General features: G+C 42.6%; 1 protein-coding gene across 1 annotated transcript in view; it reads right to left on the bottom strand.

Moving 5' to 3' along the window:
* Positions 1-768: 768 nt before the first annotated feature.
* The window catches only part of bsnb (bassoon (presynaptic cytomatrix protein) b), a 108,956-nt gene continuing 87,107 nt past the window's right edge, over positions 769-22,617 (bottom strand). Inside the window, exons 5-13 of the mRNA XM_041782911.1 lie at positions 14,999-21,265; positions 10,069-12,154; positions 8,877-9,715; positions 8,622-8,733; positions 8,380-8,526; positions 8,136-8,191; positions 7,789-7,906; positions 7,505-7,628; positions 769-4,028 (exon numbers count right to left, since the gene is read on the bottom strand). Coding sequence (XP_041638845.1) covers positions 8,151-8,191; positions 8,380-8,526; positions 8,622-8,733; positions 8,877-9,715; positions 10,069-12,154; positions 14,999-21,265 — 9,492 coding nt within the window. The 3' untranslated portion in view covers positions 769-4,028; positions 7,505-7,628; positions 7,789-7,906; positions 8,136-8,150. The remainder of the gene's footprint in view (positions 4,029-7,504; positions 7,629-7,788; positions 7,907-8,135; positions 8,192-8,379; positions 8,527-8,621; positions 8,734-8,876; positions 9,716-10,068; positions 12,155-14,998; positions 21,266-22,617) is intronic.

Genomic DNA, 22,617 nt, shown 5'->3' with positions numbered 1-22,617 from the left:
GGTTGAGGTTGCCCCACTGTAGAGGTCTGCAACAGATGAGTCCAAGTAAATACAGATCTGAGTTTCTCAGTTCAGGTCTTAAAATGTCTGTAAAAGTCTTATATCTGATTTTTGAAGTGTGTAGGAGCACTGCATGTAACGAGCTGGTTTTGGTTGTAACGAATTAAACAAATTTAATGCGAGAAAGCAAATTTGTTCTCTGGGGAAATAAAACAGTTGCTTTTCCTCTTTCCGTTTTGCAATCACTTAACGCTGAATAAAATTATCTGTCAACCAATCAACACCAAAATAACTTACAGATGCGGCCCGTAGTGGCTATGCTCAGCAAAGTCTGAGACAATTGGAAACAATTAGATATAACTCTAATACACCCAGAGATCCTATCAGAGTAATTGAGGATAAATATATTAGTAAACAACAATTAAAGCTGTCTAAATTCACCCTTTTCCTGATACACATCCAGGCACACATTCAGACACTCACACCTCTTTCTCCACTTTGCATTGGCAAACACTTCTTCCCTCACTTCCCTCTCTCTGCCACCCACACTGGGATAAGTCATCACTGTTTCAGTGTGGAAAGCCTGGTCTTATCTGAACAGATGCAATGCTTTTGAGGTCTTTTTCTTGATCTCTCCACTGTCTGCTGTGGAGCTATAACAAAACTTACCAAGTGTCTCCATCAGAGCCAGAGGAAACGAGGTGACACATGCACACACACACACAAAAAAAAAAACAGACTCGACACAATAAACACAATATATTCCTTTTCTTTTTATTCTTCTCTCTGTTTGGAAATTGCAGGGTCAATATTTTCATTACTCACATTACTTGACATGATGCACCAAAATTTACTCTATCTGTTTACAGGAATACACTGAATAGAACACAAGGTTTCACAATGGATACACGACTGACGTTTTGCCCATTGCACTTACAACAGTGAATGACATTTTCCAGATTTTTTGATTCATTTTTTTCCCGCTGCTTCCCTTTACCCTCATCACATTGCAGATCACATCCATCCAATCAATGACCTCCTGATAGTCTGACAAAGACTTTCTACACTGCAGTTGCTGTGGAGGTTTTTTCTTCTTGTTTTACAGACACAATATGTATAGAAACTATACACTGACTGGATATGTTTCTGAATACGAGTTTTGATCCACTGTTGTAAACAGTCAATACAAGTCAGCCACATACACTATGCTTATGCAATAATTAGAATAATCATCATCATCAGTTTCTTCATCATCATCATCATCATCATCATTGTGGTAATAAATATTCTTTTTATACACAAAAAGTTGGCAGCAAATACGGCATGGGATGCACATGACAGCCGTACTCAAAACTCAAGAGCTGTACAGAAAAATGAACTTGTATTTACAGTAAGAATGTGTGTCTGTCTGCTTTTCTGTCAATCGGATGGCTGCACTGAAGGCTGTTTTGTCTCATGCACCTCATATAGACCCATCTCCACCTCTTGTTTTGATACACATCCTACACTGTTCAGTTGGAGGCACTGTTACACAACCCCCATGTTTCTGCGCTTCATCAAGCAGCAGGTGCTACCAGTCAGGCTTGTGCTTTCAGAATGACATGCCCTGATTTGTGAATGACTGGCTAAACATTTTAAACTAATCAAGATTCTCTACATTGGCCAGTGAAAGTCAAGGTTTGTTACGTAAACCTTGTGAAATCATGCCTTCCCTTTTTTTAAATCCAGGTACAGCTTCAAAGAATATAAGATCTAGTCATGCACCTTTCAATGGCTTGGCTGCTGAGTGGTTTAATCAACAATGAAATATCCGATAGAAGCATTCCATTCAACCTACAGGTTATACTGACACCCAATATGTACACTGACAAGTATTAATGAGAAGTGCTGACCATCTGTATCACAGGTTTATAGCAGCACGGACAGTCACTGCAAGCCAAACACTGAGGAGCCCAGGTCAGCCAAAATGCACAAAAACTGAATGAGGGCTTACAAACAGCCAGACAAAGCCAAGCAAACCCATGCTTCAAAGCAACATGATGGTGGACATTCAAAACCGACAGTCTACACAGTTTACCCTTTGGCAACAAGTCCCCCGTGTGGGGATTGAGGGGTCAAAACATGCCACAAAAAAATAAAAACAATTCTAGTTCAATATTCAATATTCAAATTCATACAGACGAGTTGCTAAGTAAAAACATTTCATTACCTTTTTTTATATTTTAATTTATAATTTTGTTTTCTTGTGAATAGAACGATGATAATAAACTGTTTTAGGCTGAATCATTTCCAGGTTCAAAATGAGTCATTGCATAGAACATTTGAATTGAGAATTGCTTTCATCCTCTCCTGTATGTGCATGTGTGTAAGTGTTTGAGTTTGCAAGTGCTCGTGTGTGTCAAATAGAGACGATGGGCCCAGCTTGTTAGTGAGATAATCGGGTGAACTGGTTACCTCATTCATGAGCAGCAGGCTAACAGGTCTATTAAATGGAGAACAAAATTAACCTTGGCTCAGACATGACATAACTGGGATGCAAGTAAGGAACTCAAATCATGTGCGTGGTGTGAATACGTGAGATATAGTGTGTGTCTGTGAGTGTGTTCGTACCTGTCTGCATGCTCATTATGCATCTGCACATAACATGCACATTTGGACATGGTACTGTGGTTGTAAACCCGCTGACAAATTGTATTACGGCTATTTATCGACACAAGTGTTTGATATTTTCCATCACTAATTCAACAATATTTATACTATTGTGCTATATACCATTTTCTGCATGCTATTGCTTTTAAAAATTAACAAGCAAATTATTCAATGCAAGAAAACAGATTCAGACAAATAAAAAGTGAAAAATATAAAGTTTTTTTTTCCAAAGAAAGACACGACCAACAAAAGAAGAGTCACTGGAGAGTGATTTGATGAATACACAAATGACAAATTTACATAAGTAGATCTCTGTTTGGTTATGTACATAAAATAGTATACAATAGTGTAAAAAGAAATGCATGATGACATGGACAATTTCAAACATGTGAGGTATACAAGTAAAAACATGTACTGAATAAGGCTCTTCCATTCAGTGAATATCAGGCAAAAAATGAAAAGAAACTAAAAGATGAGACAAATCAATAAAAAGGATAAAGTCCCAGAGGGGACTCTATCCTTTTATAGTCGGACCCAGAGTGGTTCCATCAGCTCTGGAGCTGACTATAAGGATGGCTTTGCAATGGCTAACAAAGAGCCGTGGCCACTCTCTCATTTGGTCCTCTCATCTGTGTGAATCTCACACTTGTGGGCACACTGGTAGTATTTTCCTTCCCTAGAACCTAGACGTGTTAATTAGTGGCATCTCATAGGTGGTGAAAAAGTACTGATATGGGTTTCTTCTTCTTTTTTTTGACTTTTTTTTTTAAATATTTGTGCGTGCATTCTCATGTCCACATTTACACAATGCATTCTGTAGACATCAAACAAAAAGAGGAGAAATTAAAACACATTCAGAGAAAGGTTCATTTCCCTATACTGGAATGTACTGCAGAGATCAGTGAAACCAAGCATTCAAGGGTTGTGGTGGAGTCGTCAGGTTGGTTGTCATTGCCGTGATACATCTTGTCTATTCAAGGTATGTCGTCTCATTTTGGACAAAAATGGGTATCTTTGGTACAAGGAAAACCTATGAAAATCCTTTTTTTCACAGTTTTGCATGGAAAGGCTTCAAAAGACATCAATGTAGAATCAAATATCCTTGCCAGATGTGCACTCCTCAGACATAAGAGGTGTTCCATTAATTCCCCTTAGAAGGCGCTGTGTGGCTCCCTTTATTGAGCTGAAAGAAGAGACATGCATGACCAACATGCTGAATTCCTCCTATGATATCCAGGTGCTTCATTTAGCATGCCATTTACTGTCACACAAATCCCAGAAGGCTTGCTGTAGTAGGGGATGGTAAGCAGCAAACGAGTCTCCCTTCCCCCTCTCTCCTCTGCCTCCCTACATCTTCATTATTTGCTGCTGTTATCCTCCTGGGGAAGAGATGTACGAGATGTGAATGTTAGCAGAAAGTAGCTTAATAGTGTTTCAGAATATCAAACTATTAACCAACTATTATGAAAAAAAAAAAGACCAATATAAATCAAATTATTTGTAAAAATAAGTATTTCAATCACTGGACAGCACACTTATGGTACAAAAACCCTCCACCTACTCCCATTCTCCTGATACTCCAGTCAGTCACGGCTGTGGCTGTATGGGGAGAAATCCAGAGGGTTTAGGGAGCTGCTCAGAGAAACACTGAGTCAGGTTTAACCCCACATTCCCCCTCTTAATCCTGAGACTGGCTTCTGACATAGAGATGTCTGACATGGCTGCTAACAATAATCCAAATGTCAACACAAACACCATAAAATCATGAACTGTCATTCAGATGAGCCACTCCATCCTGATGCATCATGCTTTTGACAGATGCTGAATTACCCTTTGAATTCTGCTTTATTGGTACTTCTGTATTTCTGCTGCATTGAGCAAAATTAGCTGATAAGCTCATTCTTCCATGTAATGAGTGATTCTAACCATGAGTCATCGTTCTGTGTCCCTGCATGTGCTCATGTCCCTGCACGTCTTTGCGTGTGTGACATTAAGGCAAAGCCACAGTTAGCCTTCTCAGGCTAATTATAGCAGCGTGTGGCCCAGATTACTGGAGATGTGTGAAGTCAGAAGTAAACCATAGTAGCGCTGACCTCACATGTTCTTTCCTTTGGCCTCTCACCTCTGCAGCCAAAGGTTCAAGGGCACCATGACTGTCCCAGTCAAAACAACAGCCAAACCAATCAAGAGCAAAACAACAAATTTAAATTAAGTAGCCCCAAATCCAGCAACAGGAGATTACATTTAAAGTGCCTATAAAGAGTATTCAAAGTCTTGGATATTTTTACCCATTTATTAATTTTATAAAGCAATCATGGTCAATATAATATGGCGTTTTTGACATAAAAACTCTCAAAGTGACAACAGACTTCTACAAAATACTGTCAATTAAACAAAAATATGTAATGTAAAATAAGTGACTCGATAAAAATTCCCCCTTTTAAGTTACTGGCCTAATTCATTAGGGGTCTATCCAATTGGCGCTAGTAGTCTCACAATTAGTGTAGTGGGTATCACCTGATCTAAAGGGATTGTAGTATAAAGACACCTGTGTCTGGAAGGTCCAGTCACTTTTTTAACCAGTATTCCTGGCTATCATTACACCTTAAAGACAAAAGAACACTCCCAGCAACTCAGCAAAAACGTTATTGAAAAGTTTAAGTCAGAAGATGGAAACAAAAAAATTCCAATGCACTGAACATCTCAGAGTTCAGTTAAATCCATCGTCAAGAAATGTAAGGAATATGGTACATGTATAAATCTGCCGAGATCAGGTCATCCTCACAAACTGAGTTTGTGAGACTAGTGAAGGAAGCCACCAAGAAACCTATGACTACTTTGAAGGAGTTACAAGCTTCAGCAGCTGAGATGAGAGAGATCCTGCATACAACAACTGTTACCCAGGTTCTTCACCAGTCAAAGCATTATGGGAAAGTGGCAAAGAGAGAGCCACTGTTGACAAATATATATTAAATCTTGACTAGAGTTCACCAAAAGGCAAGTGGGAGAAAGTTCTTTGGGCTAATGTGACCAAAATAGTAGTTTTTGGCCATCGGACAAGATACTATGTTTGGTGGAATCCAAACACTGCACATCATCTTAAACACACTATCTCTATTGTGAAGCATGGTGGTGGAAGCATCATACTGTGGGGATGCTTTTCAGCAGTCGGCTTGGGAGAAGATTTATTTACCTGCAAGACATTGACCCAGACAGTAAAAGATACACATAATTGTTTTGAATTGTTTTGTTTTTGCAGTTTTGCAAAGAAGAATGGAGTAAAATTGCAGTGTCCAGATGTGAAGGCCTGATTGGAACCTGTCCACACAGACTCAGTGTTGTGATTGCAGCTAAAGGTGCATCTACTAAATACTGACTTGAAGGGGATGAATATTTTTGCAGTCACTTTTTTCACATTACATATTTTATTTAGTTATGATTACTTTTTAAAAAAATCTGTTTTCACTTTGACATTAAAGAGATAAAACAAAAAAAAAAGCCAAATAATATCGACCATGACTGATCTATATATAAAATGGTAAAACATCCAAAGGGGTGAATACTTTTTACTAGGGGTGGGAGAAAAAATCAGTACAGCGTAGTATCACGATGTTTTGTCTGGTGATATTTCGTATCGTCTCATCCACCAATTATCAATTTTTTCAAAGTTGCTAATATGAACTGAAGTCTATGATAATGGAAAAATAAAATCAATAGTTTGTACAACTGTTTGTCCAGTGAGGTTGGCAGAGGTGACGGTCATAAAGCAGGAGAAAGTTAGTACAACAAATATGACAGCACCGGGTAAAGGACATTAGGAATGCAAGCAGGGCACGAAATAGATGGACATGACTCATAAGGTTTGCAAGAAGTGCTACATGAAAATAAAATACTGCGGAAATACGACAAACATGAGGGTAAGATGTCGCAATAATATCAAATCATGACCCAAGTATCATGATAATATCGTATTGTTGGGCCACTGGTGATTTCCACCCCTACTTTTTATAGGCACTGTATTACCCAACATACATGAGTATGCTATAGAGTTTAAAAAGATGGGTGATGTTAAATGCTCCAAAAAAAGACACCATCTGTCTGGTTTCAATAGAGTTCATAAGTCCCCTTTCCTCTATGTCAACAAATGGTACATGGGTCAAGCTATGAAATCAAAATACAGTGAAAAAAAATGTTCAAAATTTAGTTAGGTCTTTTCAAGTCGTTTTCCCTAATAATACTAATCAAATCAATCTTACAAAGAGCAGAGAGAAAGAAAGTAATCATCTGTAAATGGACAGAAGTTTTAAATTATAACAGAAATAGGAAATTTGATCTTAAAGCATCTTATTGCTCTATGTAACTCTCAAGTCTCTCTGTGTGGTGTATGAAATACAATCCTGTCTAGAGTCTCTGTTTGCAGGGACAAACAGTGACAGCTCTCTCAAGCAAACTATCCCTCCACAGGCTGAACATAAGTGCTGGGCAATAAATCGAGTTTCAATTTCAAGAACAATTTTAGCTTGCAACGGTCATGAAAACAAGAGAATTGATTTGAAATAATAACTGTGCCACATACTGTCCACTGTCACATAGACTCACTTTGTTTTGTTAGTGGTGAACCTGGAATAATGCAATGCAGAATTTGATGACAAATTTATTTAATCATTTGAAATACATGTACAGATGCAGATTTAATAAATTTGATGAGTAATCATGTTCAATGCAGCTCAGGGCTTCACTTCTAAATCATATTAAGAGCTTGAGATCCTTCGTTCATCTTTGTTCACAGTCAATGATGTGCCTAAATGATGTGTGAAAAAGAGGTTTGTTCACAGTCATGCAAGTAGTCACTTACTTTTCAGTGTCCCTAGTCCCCCCTGTTCCATGCTGACAAAGCGTTCACCCTTATTTAATTCACTTCTGTTGTGTGCCCATGTCTGGGAAATTCAGTGCTGACAAGGCATCCTTTGATTCCAGCTCTGTTCAGTGATTTGGGGTAAAAGAAAGATACAATAGATCAGACCCAACATACACTTGCTTTTTGTACAAAAGCAGTTGAGCTGGTGACATAATATGTATGATAAAATAACACCTTTAAAAAGTTTCTCAAGGATAAGGATGAGTAAATGAGATACTCACTGATGCACCCAGAATCTCTTCCTTTATTTCCTCAGTTGTGTGAAAAGGTATTTAATGAAGTTTCATAGGTTTTTCAAGTACAAAGGTACCAGACCATCTCAAATCAACGCTGCATAACCTAAAATAAAGAAAACCTTTGGTTTACTATAACTAGTAAAGAGATATGCACACATATTAATAATTCAAAACCATTCATGATTTAAGTGGAGCAATTCATCATTTCTGCTGCCTGCCATCTGTTGCCTCTCATTATAACATCAGCCAATGTCTCTAAATTAAAACATCAAAACTGTGTACACTTAAGTGATTAAAACATGTAACTTCTATACACTGCAAAGCTCACTTACTCTCCTCTATTCAGTTCACCAAAATGATGTGAACTTCTTCCCAAGGCCCGATAATGCTATAGGGAGAAGAAAGTAAAATGAGAATGACGTGAAACAAGCATTTCTGGCATTTCTGTATCTCAACTTTTGTGGAATTATTAATATATCCTGCAAACAAAAGCTTCAAGTCATCATCGAACAGCTGCTACATCCAAAGTTATGCTGTATTTCCATATTTAAGCTTTCTTTTTTGTTATGACATTACCATCTCCCAGTTTTCCTGCTTGCTCAGCTGCCCCTCCTTGCAGGATTTTGGTGAGAACATTTTCCCCTTCAGCAGGTGCCTGTCCTGCTGCAGCACTGCCTATTCCTGCAGGTTTACTACCAATCCCAACAGGGGCCGCCTTGGAGCCTTTAAAAAACAAAAACAAACAACGTAACTATAATATCTTCAATTTCCCTTTGAGGTACTGGAAGTTGTATGGCATAAGAGCACCTAAAACTTACCAATGCCAGATAGAGGGGGTGTTGATATTTTTGTAGCCTGAGGTGCTATTGGCACTCCTGTTGTGGGTTTCATTCCTGGGGCTGCTGCTGCAGGTGTAGCATCCATTTTGGTCTGGCATTAAATGAACACAGAGACATATCCTACCATTTAGAGCATATGATTTTCTTTCGTATTCAGTTAAATTTAGAATATAGTCAAGGAAAAAAATGTATGTATGAAGCTTTAAAAGTAAAACCAGGCAAAGATCTACTCACCGTCGCGGTAGTTGCCTGTCCTGCTGCAGCTGCCTGTCCTGCTGCAGCCCCAACTCCCGGCTGGCGGCCTTGTGGCTGGGCTTGGCTGGGTTTGGGTTGTTGCTGTGCTGTTCCTGCTCCTGCAGTGGCTGTTGGTGGCTGGCTGCCCTGAGATGGCTGGCTGTGCTGCAGTGGTTGCTGCTGCTGCTGTTGTGCACTTTGCTGCTGCTGCTGGGCTTGCTGGTTACTATCGTACTGCTCAGAGCCTGAGGGTCTCCCAGTTTGGCCCTGGCCACCTGACCGCTGCTGCCCGGCATGGCCCTGTGGGGGCTGCTGCTGCTGCTGTGCTTTTTGCCCTGATGCAGATGGATCCTGCCTTCTGGAGGTTGTGCGATCTCCCTGTGGCCTCTGGCTCCGTCCCCCAGTCCCATGGTGATGACCGGAGGCTGAGTCCCGAGAGAAGTCGCCTGAGTTCCTAGGGCTTGCTGTGGCAGAACGGGAATCTGGACCACCTCTCCTTTGTGCAGAAGTGGAGCTTCTGCCATCAGAGCGGCCAGATAGATCTTTGGGGTGTGTCCTGGAAGAACGGGAGGACCTGGGATCATCTGAGCTGTGTCTGGAAGAGCTGTGTCTGCCTGAACCGCTGCCATGGTGACGGTGGTCTCGAGACGTGGAGGAGTGCCGTTGTTGGCCGTACTCATCCTGGTATTCCTCTGGAGGCTCGTCATAATCATGGTAGGTGTGTTTGCTACGCCTACCTGTGGATGAGTGACTTCCACTTCCATGATGTCTTGAGCGGTCAGAACGAGCCTCCCGTGGCTTCTCAAACCAATCTGTCTCCTCTTGTCCCAAATGATATGCTTTTTGAACCAAAAAAAAAATCATCTGTCAATTCTGTTACATAGAGAGAGGAGTAGCATGCAGATTGAAGCCATGCAAAAAAAAGGGGAAATGTGCTCTACAGCAAAGAGCCATGCAATTTTTCAAAGGGTCCAACAGAAAAAAGTGTAAAAACTCACTTAAAAATGATGTGTGCAAAGCATAGGTATAAAACAGGCAATGTTGGCTTAATATATCACTGTAAAAATTCCACAAGCAACACAAAAAAATGCCGTGTGCCCTTCTTAAATATCCCCACTTGGCATGCAGTCTCTTTCCAGCATAAACTAAAGCAACGAATGTCAGGCAGCACAAATTGTTCAGCACCAGTTACCTTCACTGTCAGAAACAGCACAGTGCATGTCATCTACGAGGTAAGGGTCATCTGGTTTATAAACATGACTCCTGGGCAGGTCTTTCTTGTGATGGTCCTGCACATCTGGCAATGAATGGCTGGATCCGTACTGGTTCCTCACATCATGGGCATCTGCTATGCCAGTGCCTCTTCCCATGCCGACAGGCTTCCCAACAGGACTAAGTGGGCTCTCCTCTTCTGAATTCTGGCGCATGGGAGGCCTTCCACTACGACTGCTTCTCTGAGATCGCTCCATGGCATCCCTCTCATAGGACTTACTTCTATGGCCTGTGGCATCTCTGGAAGAAATTTTGTCCATACCATAGCCAGTAGATCTGGATCTACCAGAGCTGTACATGCGATCTTCCTCCTCAAGGCCCTCACGACTAGTGCCGTAATATTTCTGCTGGTCATAGGCATTTTTCTTCAGCCCATAAGTGCCATCATCCTGGTGCTTCTTTGATCTGGTCACAACTGTACAGCTGCCCCCTGTTGATGTTGTCATTGTGTAAGAGGCAAGGTCAGATTCCACATCTCGAGCTTCTTCAATAGGGGAGAACTTAGAAATCTTCTGTTCCATTCCCTGCTTCCTGTGCTTACTACGCTTAGATGAGACTACTGCAGGTGCGAGATTCTTTGGACTAAGTTTGTGGCTACTGGAGCTGCTTCGGGACGAGTGTTTATAATCATCATAGTAATAGGAAGAGCCTCCTCCTGCGGTGCCTGTGCGATTGTCCACCGCATTCTGGTAACCTGTTGTGCCAGTAGGTCTGCCATAAGCATCAACTGGCTCATCCTCTGGCCTCCCATAGGCACTTCCACGTGCAGGGCCATTCTCACTGCGATACCGTCCTCCGACAGGATGCCCAGAAGCATCAGTGGGTTGGCCGGTGTTGTCTTTTGTCAACTCACTGATGTCATCAATCATGACGTAGTTTCTAGGAATATTCTGCTCCAGGTTGGAGGTGTAGAGTCCATCTGAAGCGTAAGCAGAGGTTGGGCTGTCAACCGAATGAGTCAGACCTGGCTCTGGGGGGCGATATTGTCCATATGCATTGCTGTACACAGGGCCAAAGTTGGTATCTGGAGCTGATGTTGCTACTGACACAGCTGGATTGCTGATAACCTCATAGTTGGTTGGGAGTTTTTGCTCAAGGTCAGCCAAGGATGTCTGTCGTGGTCTTTGATGAACCGTAAGTATCTCTGCTTGGGGCTGATAAGAGAGACCAGGTTGATACGAGCTGTGGCTGGGGTAAGGAAGGCTCTGGCCTGGCATAGGCTGGCCAGGTGTGTGGAAGCCCTGGTGACCATGCTGCTGCATGCCAAGATCTGTCTGATAAGAAGACTGGGCATACATGCGAGAGGAGTAGCTTCCCTGGTTCTGGTAGCCAGGGCCTGGTGGAGGGTGTGGCTGGAACGTTCCCGGCTGGGGTGCAGAGGATGAAGGATACTGAGGAGGTTGGAAACCTATCTGTTGGTAGGCTGAGCTTGGCTGCTGCATCGATTGTTGAGTTTGAGGATATGGATAAGACATATAAGATGAGGTTGGGGGATACTGGGAGGTTGAACTGAGGTCATTCGTGAATTGGCTCATTGGGGCAGTGCTAGGCCTTGTCAGCAGACCATTTGCATCAAAGGTTCCTGTCGCAGCTGCCATCCTAAGGTTATTGAGTTCACTGTCTGACATGTAGTCCCGAGCGTCACCCATACATCTCAGATAGGCCAGCTCTCTCCTCTCCCTCTCTTTCACCATGGTCTCCTTTCGTTGTGTGATGCCTAACTCCAAGTGCCGAAGCTTGGCATCAATCTCTTTCTCTTCTTCCTCCAGTTCAGCCTGCTGTTTACGAAGCTTCGATGACTCTTGTTCCACCGCTTTCAATTCACTCAGCAAACCTGCCTTTGTGACTCCCTGGGCAGGTCTGGGTAGAACCCTCTGTGGCATACCAGGAGAGCTGTACATTTGTGCTGGAGTAACAATGGGGAGTGGACTTTCCTCTGGAGGTGGGCTGGGGAGAGTCCTCTTTACTTTTCTCATCAGAGCGTTCTGGTGCTGTAGGGAGGCCATCTGCAAAGAGAAATAATAGACACATTAGGAAACACTCAGCTATAAATACATTCTTTTTATTGAAATAGGTTCTGTTGTTGAACACTGGTTACCCACAGAGGGTCTGTCAGTTTTTTATTTTTAGAAATACTGTAAGTGACGAGCTACGCAGCCATTTGAGTCAGAAAAACCAATGGTAATAAACTTGTTTACTACAGGCGTGATGGCTTCATTAGTTGTTTAATATGTTTTGTTATACTGATTTTTTGAATGCTCTTGAATAAAATCACAGGCATTGACTAACAGGTCATTGTACTCAACTCTATTTCATGTTGATGCTGCTTAGTGCATGACTTAGTAAAAAATTAATTAATGTGACTTGTTCTATTGAACAATTTGCATTCATAAAATGGTGACCATTGTGAATGAAAAAATATATCAAGCATGTCTTAAGCATAGGTCCAATTGATGCCCCACTTCATACAGATGAGGACAAACTCCGGACTCTGTTAAACAGAACGAGGAATTTTAAACACAGCCTTTCCAAATACTGTAGTTTTAATTACGATGCTTACATTATTTTACTTTGCAAACAGTGGTAAAATTATTTCACAAAAAACAAAAAATACCAGGGTGAAAATTATTAGCCCCCTTTAGAAATGACCTTTTTAACTTTAGCACAAACCACTGTTGGGCAATGATTTGCTTAATTCTGTAATGCACAAAGCTTGTAAAATCAAGTTAAAAGTGAGGGTTATCTTCTTATTTATACACAATATAAAAACTTCAGTAGGTTTTGAGCATCATGGCAAAAACAAAATAAATCAATTTAGACTTGAGAAAGATAATTGTTGTCCTCACAAAGCAGTAGAGGGACATAAAAGTTACTGCAGCATTTCCAAGTGTTAAGAAGTGTAGTGAGAAATATAATCAGGATATTCGAAAAGAGCCACAGAGTACAGAACAAGCCTGGCAGAGGTAGGAAGAGAACAATTTCAAAGACTCTGGAAAGAAAACTAGTGAGAAATGTGTCTAAAGACCCCAGAACAACAGCCAAGACACTAGTGAATGACTTCGCCAAGTCAGAAATTGCAGTCTCAAAGAAGACAGTCACTAGAGGCCTTCACAGGAATGGACTGTGAGGTTGACCAAAAAAACCCCACCTTTGCAGAAGAGACCGCTTCAAGCAAGACTGAAGCATGCTAAAGACAACCCAGAGAAAGACTCTGCATCTGGAAGTGTGTCCTTTGGTCAGATGAGACCAAACTGGAGCTCTTTGGTCATAGAGATGTTGCTTATGTTTGAAGAAAGAAGGGAGAGGTGTAACACCGTGCCCACAGTGAGCCACATTAGTGGGAGTATTTGGCTGTGGGGATGCTTCCATGCATCTTGGACTTGGAATCTCAAAAAGGTGGAAGGAATCAAGAAGAAAGATAACCTTCTCTATGGAGTCTACTGCTTGGCAGTGGTGCAAACCAGTAACGGCTACGTTACGTGTTTTGTTGCCCGTAAAAAGTGAAAAGTATGAAAGAAAATTTCAAGCAGTCACCAGTAAAACTGGGTCTGGGTTGTCGTTTTGTCTTCAAGACGACAGTGACCCAAAACATATGTGGCACCTGGTGAAGAACTACCTCCAGAAGACTAAAGTGAAGGTTATTGACTGCCCTGCACAAACCCTGACTTAAATACCATTGAAAATCTGTGGGGTGAACTTAAGACAAAGGTCCATGCCAGAAGATGATCAGATCTGGAGGAGTTTGAGAGATTGGCCAAAGAAGAATGGGCTGGTATACCTCAGGAGATGTGTCTGAGACTTGATGAAAGCTACAACAAATACCTGCAGGCTGTTATCCAACAAAAAGGATTAAAAACTGTCGATTAGCATCAGGGCTAATCATTTAGACTCTGGTAGTTTTTGTTTCTTGTGAAATAATTTTGTTTGTTTGCAAAGTAAATTAATGTAAGCATCAAGTCTTTTAAACTTAAACATGTGATAGGGAACTGGGATCTAAAATAACATGATAACATGTATGCAGTTTACATCTAATTTACATTTGCTTGAAAAAATTAATTATATCTGATTTTTATGTAAGAGCAGACAGATTTATTACCCTTTTACCAGATGCTAACAGACAGTAAAGCACACCAGGATTTCACACAACACTCTAGCAACCCCAAAGGGTTTGACAGACATAGAAGATATAGCAGAGTGAGAGGGAGGGGCAGAGAGAGAAAAACAGACCAAAATAGTAAAAAGGGGAAAAATAAGGGTGGAGATACAGCAGAAAAGGATGATGGGAAAAGCTTTCCTAGCAAGACCAGCTGCTCTCAAAAGAACATTCTGTTGCCCTCTCTGTGCCAGATCCTGTGTGATCATCTTTGTCAACATAAAGCATGTCCTTGACATGAACTGTAGACTAAAATTATTTAAAGGCTTGTATTTATATTCAAGACAGTAATTATTCATTTAAAATGTGCCAAATTTTTACAAGGTTTGGCACTAGAAACACAACAAAAGAAACACTACTTTGTCTGCTTAAGATGTACACATTTTATGGCATCCTTCATAATAATTTATCTGTAATAGACCCAAAATTTGTTATGAACTGATAAAACAATGAACTTAACTATGATCCTTATGCAGTGTTATTATTGGTTTGAAGATTATTATTCCTTCATATATTCAGCTTTTGTTTGCTCATGATGCAGATGTCATTTAAAGGAACTACTAAATTTTTGTCAAAATGTTTGTCAGATAAAGAAAATAAATCTTGGCACGTAGCCCTGAAATAGTGTCATTTCTGTAATACTTTATAGACAAAGAGAGCAGATATGTTGTTAAAGGGAAAAGTGATGGCATCATACCTGGCTATTGGACACAGCTTGCTGATGATACGGGGAGAACCTGTTCTTCGCTGGGTCTTCTGATGTTGGGCTGAGAGGCTTTGGATCTGACATGGAGCGTTGCACACTTTTGATGGGTCTAGGTAGGGTCTGGTGCCTTTGGGGTGATTCAGCAGTAAAAGCCTTCTGCTGGGGTGTAACATGGGCTTTATTAAGTTTCTCCTGGGAGGCAAATGTGGTCTCAAGCATCCGATGAGGAGACAATGGAGACACAGGGGAATATAACACCTGGGGAGATTTAGGGGGCTGACGAGATGGAGACTCATTTTGTTGCTGATAGCCAATTTCCAGGGGGTCTGGTTTTCTCCTCTCAAATTTTGCAACTCCTTGAAGTCTAGGAGAGGTTGGGTCTGACGTGTTTGCTCCTACTATATGCAGACTTGTCGAGTATGGACTAATAGTTGTGGGAACGCTGAGCTGAGGTGCAACAACACCCTGAGACTGAGACTCTGGTTCTGTCTGACAGGCAAGGCTCTCTCCTTTGTGAGTCCTTTCAGGAGCTGCTATATAATGTAACAGGTCTACCTTTGAGGTCTCTGCCATGGTAATGTGGATTGCAGGGGAAATCCTGCCTAGTTGGTCTGACTCTGTTTGGCATGACGAATCATTTGTGGTTTGGATAGCTATACTTGAAGAAGCCACTTTGGATGACCCGTCTGATTTAGCCTCCCCACTGGATTCAGAGTGCTTTGACACACGAGAGCGCCTGCGTCTTACAGGCTGCTGGTCCCACTCTCCCTGGTCTTCCTCATCAGTCTGCACACTGCAGTCTGCAATACGTCTGGTTCTTCTTCTCCTGTTCATGAATTTATCCTCTCCATCCTCATCATCAGTTTGCACACAGCTGTCTGTAATCCTCTTCAAGGAGTCATCCTCTGAGCCATCCCTCAGCCGAGGCATGGAATTCTGTTTTTTGATCATCTTTGAATCTGCCTGTTTTTCGGTGCTTCTCAAAGACATTTCAGAGGCAGAACTATGAATGGGTCGAGCAGCCATCACAGCTTGGACCAACTGACCATCCTGCCAGAATTGGACACTCTGTCCCTCTTGTTGAATAACTCTACCACTCTGATCACAGATAATGAATCCTTGTGGTTGCCCTCCACCAACAACAACACCTTGAATGGCACCCTGGGCAGATGTTGCTGCTGCTGCAGCTGCTGCTGATGCCGCAGCTGCCTCTGCTGCTGCAGCAGCAGCGGCAGCCTCCACCGCTGCAGTCTTTTGCCTTTTCTGTTCCTCTAACTGTTGCTGGAGCTGCTGCTGCAGGGACTGAATTTGTTCAAGGTGCATTCTCTGCTGAGCTAGTTGCTCCCTTTGCATTATGAGTTGTGTTTCCCGCTCTGCTTGCTGTTGTTGAAGGACTTGCTGTTTGATTGTCTGCAGTTCTTGAATCTCTCGTTGAACAATTAGTTGTTCTTTCTCTCTGTGTCTCTGTAGTTCCATCCGATCTCTTTCAAGCTCTTCATGTAGGCGAAGCTGCCTTAATTTCTCCAGTTCAACACGCTCTCGTTCAAGCTGCAGCATGTGCTCTTGTTGCTGACTGAGTTTCTCATCCTCCTTACCTTTTTGCACATCTACAGGAGGAGAGAGTTTGGACGTTTGTGCTAGGGGTGTTGCTTGTTGCTGGCTCTGAGGCAAAACTAATGATTGAGGTTGACTGACGGGTTGACCTTGAGATTGTGTTTGTGTCAAAGATAAAGGTTCAGTTTGGGCAGGTAATTGCTGTGGCTGTATTTGGGCCTGCACTGACTGCACAGTTGGAGTCTGGCCTTGGACTTGAGTAAGTTGAGTGCCTGTCTGTTGATCTGGCATGCTTTGCATACCAGTTATCGGCACATTTTGGGGTCCTAAGTGCACTGCAGCTTGGGTTGGTTGAATTGTGGCAGCTGTTTGTGGAGCAACTGTTGTTAGAGGCTTTCCAAGATATACAGGAGTTTCCTGGTGTGAACTGCTTGCATCAGGCATAGTTCCTGAGAGTGTGGCTGAAGTAGAGTATTGATTTGGAGGAGGGAAGGAATACGGTCCTTGCGTGGACAGTGGCATTCTGGGAGTCACTTGAGGTAACCTAGTAAGGCTAGCCAAAGGTACAGCAGTTACACCTGTAGGGTATGTTCTGTAAATTCCTCTAGGCATTGGTCGCAGGACAGAGCCAGGCTGGGTGGTTATTGGCAAGGTTGAGGCTATTGGAGTATTTATTGTGGAATAAATCATGCCATCACCCCCTCTTACAGCAGCAGGGTACAAAGCACGTAAACTTGCTTGTCTAGCATTGATTAGATTTGTCAGGGTTTGACCATTTGCTGTTGCTCGTCCGTCTGGGCCATACAGTAAATTTGCTCGTATTGATGCTAAGCTTTGCTGGAGATTTAGTCTAGCTAAGGTTCCGCCCCGTCCAGCTCCATATTGAATTAATTCAGGTTTATTTCCATAACGATTTCCATACTGGTCTACTGTATTAAGAGCTGCACACATGCGGCTTATCTCCCTGGCAGTGGTTGCACTATACTGAGCTAGATTGGAGTCCTGTGACCCTGATAGCTCCCGTGAACTATAGGCATAGTCAGAATTGATATTTGACAAGGAGCCATATCGGCGAAGAGGTAATGAAGGACCAGCAAAATCTCCCTGATGACGCAAATCTGTATAAGATCCATACTGTGCTCCTAAACCAAGGTATCCACCATCATAAGCCTGATTCATGTTGCTAAGATCCACTGCCAGGCCCCCCTGGACATTACTCTGATATTGACCAGCGTCAGTCAAGGAAGGCAAGTTAGTATCAGACATGGAGGGCTGAATTCTTCCTGAGGGAGCTACTGGTGGTTGATAGGGTTTATGTTCCTCAATCCCTCCCTGTGTAGATTGCGGCTGGTGTTGTTGTTGGCTGACATTGTACTGTGGAAGGTGGGGAGGCTGCACTGCTTGAGAGGTTTCTGTGGTAGGGTTTTTGTCCGAGGATACTGTAGTAGGCTTCTGAGTGAATGACCCTGAACAGGAACCAGCAAAGGGCAATTTGTAAACAACATCACAACAAGCCACTTGGTTTTCTGGTTTGATCTGTCCTGTGAGATCCAAGACCTGAGGAGCAGGAGGAGGTTCCTCTCGCTTTACCAGTTGAGTCACTGTGCTCCCTTGTGATGTGCTACTCTCATCGAGTTGCACCATCATAACATGGGGCTTACCCGTGGATAAGTTCATTACTGTTGGCTTGTTTTTTAGCTCTAAGGCAGTTCCACCATAGATTTCATGGAGAGCATTTGAAGTAGGAGCACCAGACCCTACAGGTGGGGCGAGGGGAGAAACTCTAGGAATGGCACTAGCAGTCACAATAGACTGGGCACTGCTAGTCTGACTGACCACTAGATCTTTTTTCATCAGCAGCGGCTGAACCTGGTTGGCTAAATTGTAGCGAGCAAAAGAGGACTGCTGTTGGTGCTGTTGGAGCTGTTGCTCAAGAAGTTGCTGTTGCTGCAAAAGCTTCTGCTGCTGTAACTGGAGTTGTTGCTGTTGTATACCTAGGTTCTCAAGGCAGGCATCAATTTTGGGAATAGTAGGGTCACTAACTGGTGTTTTACTTTGGGATAAACAAACAGCTGATCCAACACCCTGCCCCAAATCCACACGGTTTTGTAAAGGATCTCCATACACAACCTGTTGTTTGGGTTGGGACATAAACATTGAACCTGCAACTGTTATGCTAACTGTGGTGGGTGTTGATAAAGCTATATGAGTTTGCTCTTGCGCATTCAGATTCATAATAAGAGGTTGGACTGCTGTGTGTCGAACAGATGGCTGCTCTGTTCCTACAGAGTATCGCCTTGTGTCAGAAGCAAGGGAAGTGAGGTCCATTCCCTGGTCTGTCATTATAATTGGAGTTGGCCTCATTGGGGCTCTAAGATCTACCACATTAGTGCCCTGATGTGTTTGACTTTGACCAACAATTTTTGAAGAGCCTGAGATTTTACACAGACTTTGTGCAGTTGTGGTCACAGTGCTAATACCAACACTTACTTTGTCAACATTTTGGGACATATGTGAATAATGTTTTGGAGACTGCTGTGATGGATGCATTTGTGGTGATGTTGGGGAACTTGCCCCAGGGGGTTTTGTGCTGTACAAGGTTTTACAGCTGGCCTGTGTTGGTGATGACAAAGGGGAAGTTGATGAATTTACAGTAATTGGCTTGGCAGAAGTAGTTGTATCAGAGGCAAGTGTTATCACCATCACTGGTGAATCTTGTGAGGACTGTTGTCGTGAAAGACGTGGTGAATTTGCCCTTTGAGGTGCTTGAGCACCATGAGATGCAGGTGCAGAGGTAGGACCACCAGGCAAAGAGGGCAGCTGTCTGCCACTACCGCCAGTGGGCCTTACAGATGGTGTATGTGTTGGACTTTGTGCTGGAGAGGTGGTGGGAGAGACTGGGGGGCTGGGACCTTTGAAAAGGGAAAAGACTTTGGAGGTAAGGGAAGAGGCTCCAGGGTCAGGAGATGCCTGTGCTGACCTCTGAGGGCTCCCTCTGTTGCCAGCTGATACTGGGCCACCTGTCTGTCTTGTAGTGGTGGTCTGACCCACTTGGGCTTTGGTCGTAGCAACTCCAACAACACCTTCAATTTTGGCACTCTGTGTCATCATTCTATTTTGTGTTTCTTTAGATAGATGCTGAGCTGCATGAATTCCGGGTATTCTTGGATCACTACCAGTTGTGGAGAAAGACATCGGTGCTGTAATTTGTGTTGGACTTGAGCCAGGGGTAAGGGTCGTTCCAGCATCAAGATGATGTTTACTGTCCGGCTGGGAAGCATTAACATTTTGTCCTTGCCTCTGCATGAGCTGTGCTTTCTTCATCATCTCCTCATAGACCTCCTCTGCACTTTTTAATGTTTTATCAGGAGGTGACGTTGCTGATGTTTTCTCTGTGGGGGAGTAGAGTGATGTGAAAGTTGGAAGGTTATATTCATTTCCTGATTTGTACAGTTTTCCACCAATCATCTCAAAGCCCTCTGCTTCTGAGTCCATAGATGGTGAGTATTCAGAACATGAAGATCTGTGAAGCTCCTCCATTTCTGCAGCCTGTCTCAGCTCTTCAGTTGGCGATGCGTCCTCAATAGGGGAGAGATTGCTTGGGGGAGTTTTGGATCTTTCCCTGCGTCTCTGCGCCCTTAACTCTTCTTTGTCCCGCTTTGTTTTTCGTGCAGTGCTTCGAATTCTCTGTTGCTCTAGATCTCTCATCTGTTCCTGCTCTCTAAGTAGTTCTTCTTCCTCTCTGAGCTCATCCTCTTCTGATGAATCCTCAATAGTAGGCAGCAGTGGCCCATGAGACCGATGCCGAGCTTTCCTCTGCTGCTTTGCCTCTTCCAATCTTGCCCTACGACTAGGGCTGCTGTCACTGTCATCCTCCATGGACGACACAGATGTGGGGGATGTCCCAGAGGTGTAACTGGGAGTGGTGGCAGGTAGAGTAGATGAGTATTCCCCCTTGGACCGCTCCTCAGGAGAACCAGTGAGACTCTCCATCTCTAGCTCAGGTTCTCTCAAGTCATGCTCAGTACTGAGCTCCATTTCTCGGTTGTAGCTGTTGGTGTTATTCAGCTCAATAGTCTTAAATCGCCGGAGTCCCCCAGCTATTACAACATCTTCCTCTTCGTTTGCCTTATAAGCACCATCTGATGTCTTAGTTTCCTCCTCAAAACTATTTGAATGGTGAGAGAGTCGTCTTCTTTCTTTGAGATCCCCACTGGTTTTATGTCCCCTTTTACTCTTCTGGCTTCCATGTTCCTCAAGCTCCTCTTCATCGGCGCTCATCTCCATGATTTGTCTCCTCATAAATTCCTCATCTGTCAAATCTTTATGTGACTTCTTCTGTCTTACTGGCAATGGCGAGAGACCACTTTCGCTGCTGTCTTCCACATAATCATGGCGTAGCTTACAACTGAGGTCATCTTCTGATTCATCCCGTGCTGCGTCATCATCTGGATTGTAATCTCTTTCCTGTCCCACAGACAGCGAATGCGGCCTGTGCTTCTGGTCTGCCGCTGTCTTTGATTCTAGCAGAGGCTTCATGGAGCTCTCCAGCTTGGTGATTTCTGAGGGTATGGAAGCCCCCCTTTCACTGAGCTTAATTCCCTCTTCCTGAATCTGACCGGTAATCTCTCCATGAGAGCTGGAGATTCCATCTGAGGAGTAGCCAGTGTCACTTAAACTCTGTGTACTTGATTTGTTGTAATCCTAAAGACAGAGAGAGAAAAACAAGAGGTCAGGAGCAAATACAAAAGGAAAGAAACAAAGAAAAATTCTAAATAAAGCCATCTGAAACAATTTCAGTGCACACCTTTTCTTCAGCTATTTCATTAAACTCATCAGCAGTGACAGTTCAAAAGCAGGTTTTGACATGGGGAGGTTTCAGTAAATGCATTGGACTTAGAGCAACAGAAATATTCCAATACTAACGCCTCGTTTCCACAGACGCATGGTTAAGGAGGTAGTTCAACAGGAAGTCCATTCATGCCTATAGGAGTCTTTATGATGTCTGACATGCCTGCCTTCTCTCCGTAATATTTTTGCCCAGAATGTGCCAGGAGTACATTGAAAAAATTGAACTTCTGTGGTAGCTTTGGGAGAGACCGCATAGCAGTATGCTAGCTGACCAAGCTGCTAACAAGATAACACGCTGGTCAAGTTAGGAAGGGGCGATTAGATAAAATACAGGTTATGTAATGTTTAAACAAACATTTTAATGGCTAGACAAATTAGTTCAGCCTCGCCTGTTCAGCTGTTCATATGTCTGTATATGAAGCAGATGCTGCTTTCCTGATTGGCTGACTTCAACTATTTCTTACATGCAATATTAGTCCTGTTTTCTCAGTGATTCCAGTAAACACATGCCAAGCTGTTTGATGGCAAAAAAAACAGACAATATCACCATCTCCCCAGTGGCTACAGGGAGTTATCAGCTTATAAAAAGGACAATTCCCTGCATTAGACACTAGGAGGGATCATCTGTATATTTACGAATACAAGGACATCAGTCACATACGTATGTGGAAGCAAGACGTAAGATATCAGAGTATCAGAACTTTCTGCAAATAACAAATCATTAAACAACCAGATGTAATACAAATCACTGGCTAAAATCAACCCAAATATGTATCTTTAATGTAAACAGTCTGGGAAATTTGGAAAATTTTAGTCTTAACAATACTGATTGAAATATATTGATATACTGGTGTTTCTCAAAGGGACATCCTCGTTGTCTTTTTTTCTTTTTAAACAGGATTGTATGAGATACAGTCTGTACAGTCCCTGTTTGAAGAAGCCATCCAGAGCATCTACATAGAAGCTTGGCAATGTAGCTCTGCAGATGAGGCCACGAGAAACCTTTAAGCCACTTAATGTACACTCTTTGTGTGGCTATTTTATTCTCTTTGCCTTGACATGAACAGTCCTTTATTTACCGTTTTTTTTTTTTTTGCAAGCGCTTTGTCATTTTTAGGCATGCAGCACATTAGATCAGTGGTTCAGATCAGTAGCATTTTAAAAAAACAGTACATTGTAGTGATAACAGTCAACTAATAGCGGGA

This window comes from Cheilinus undulatus, linkage group 3 (assembly GCF_018320785.1).
Source record: "Cheilinus undulatus linkage group 3, ASM1832078v1, whole genome shotgun sequence".
Taxonomy (NCBI): domain Eukaryota; kingdom Metazoa; phylum Chordata; class Actinopteri; order Labriformes; family Labridae; genus Cheilinus; species Cheilinus undulatus.
Note: the sequence above shows the minus strand (reverse complement) of the source record. Positions and strands in the feature narration are given on the sequence as shown.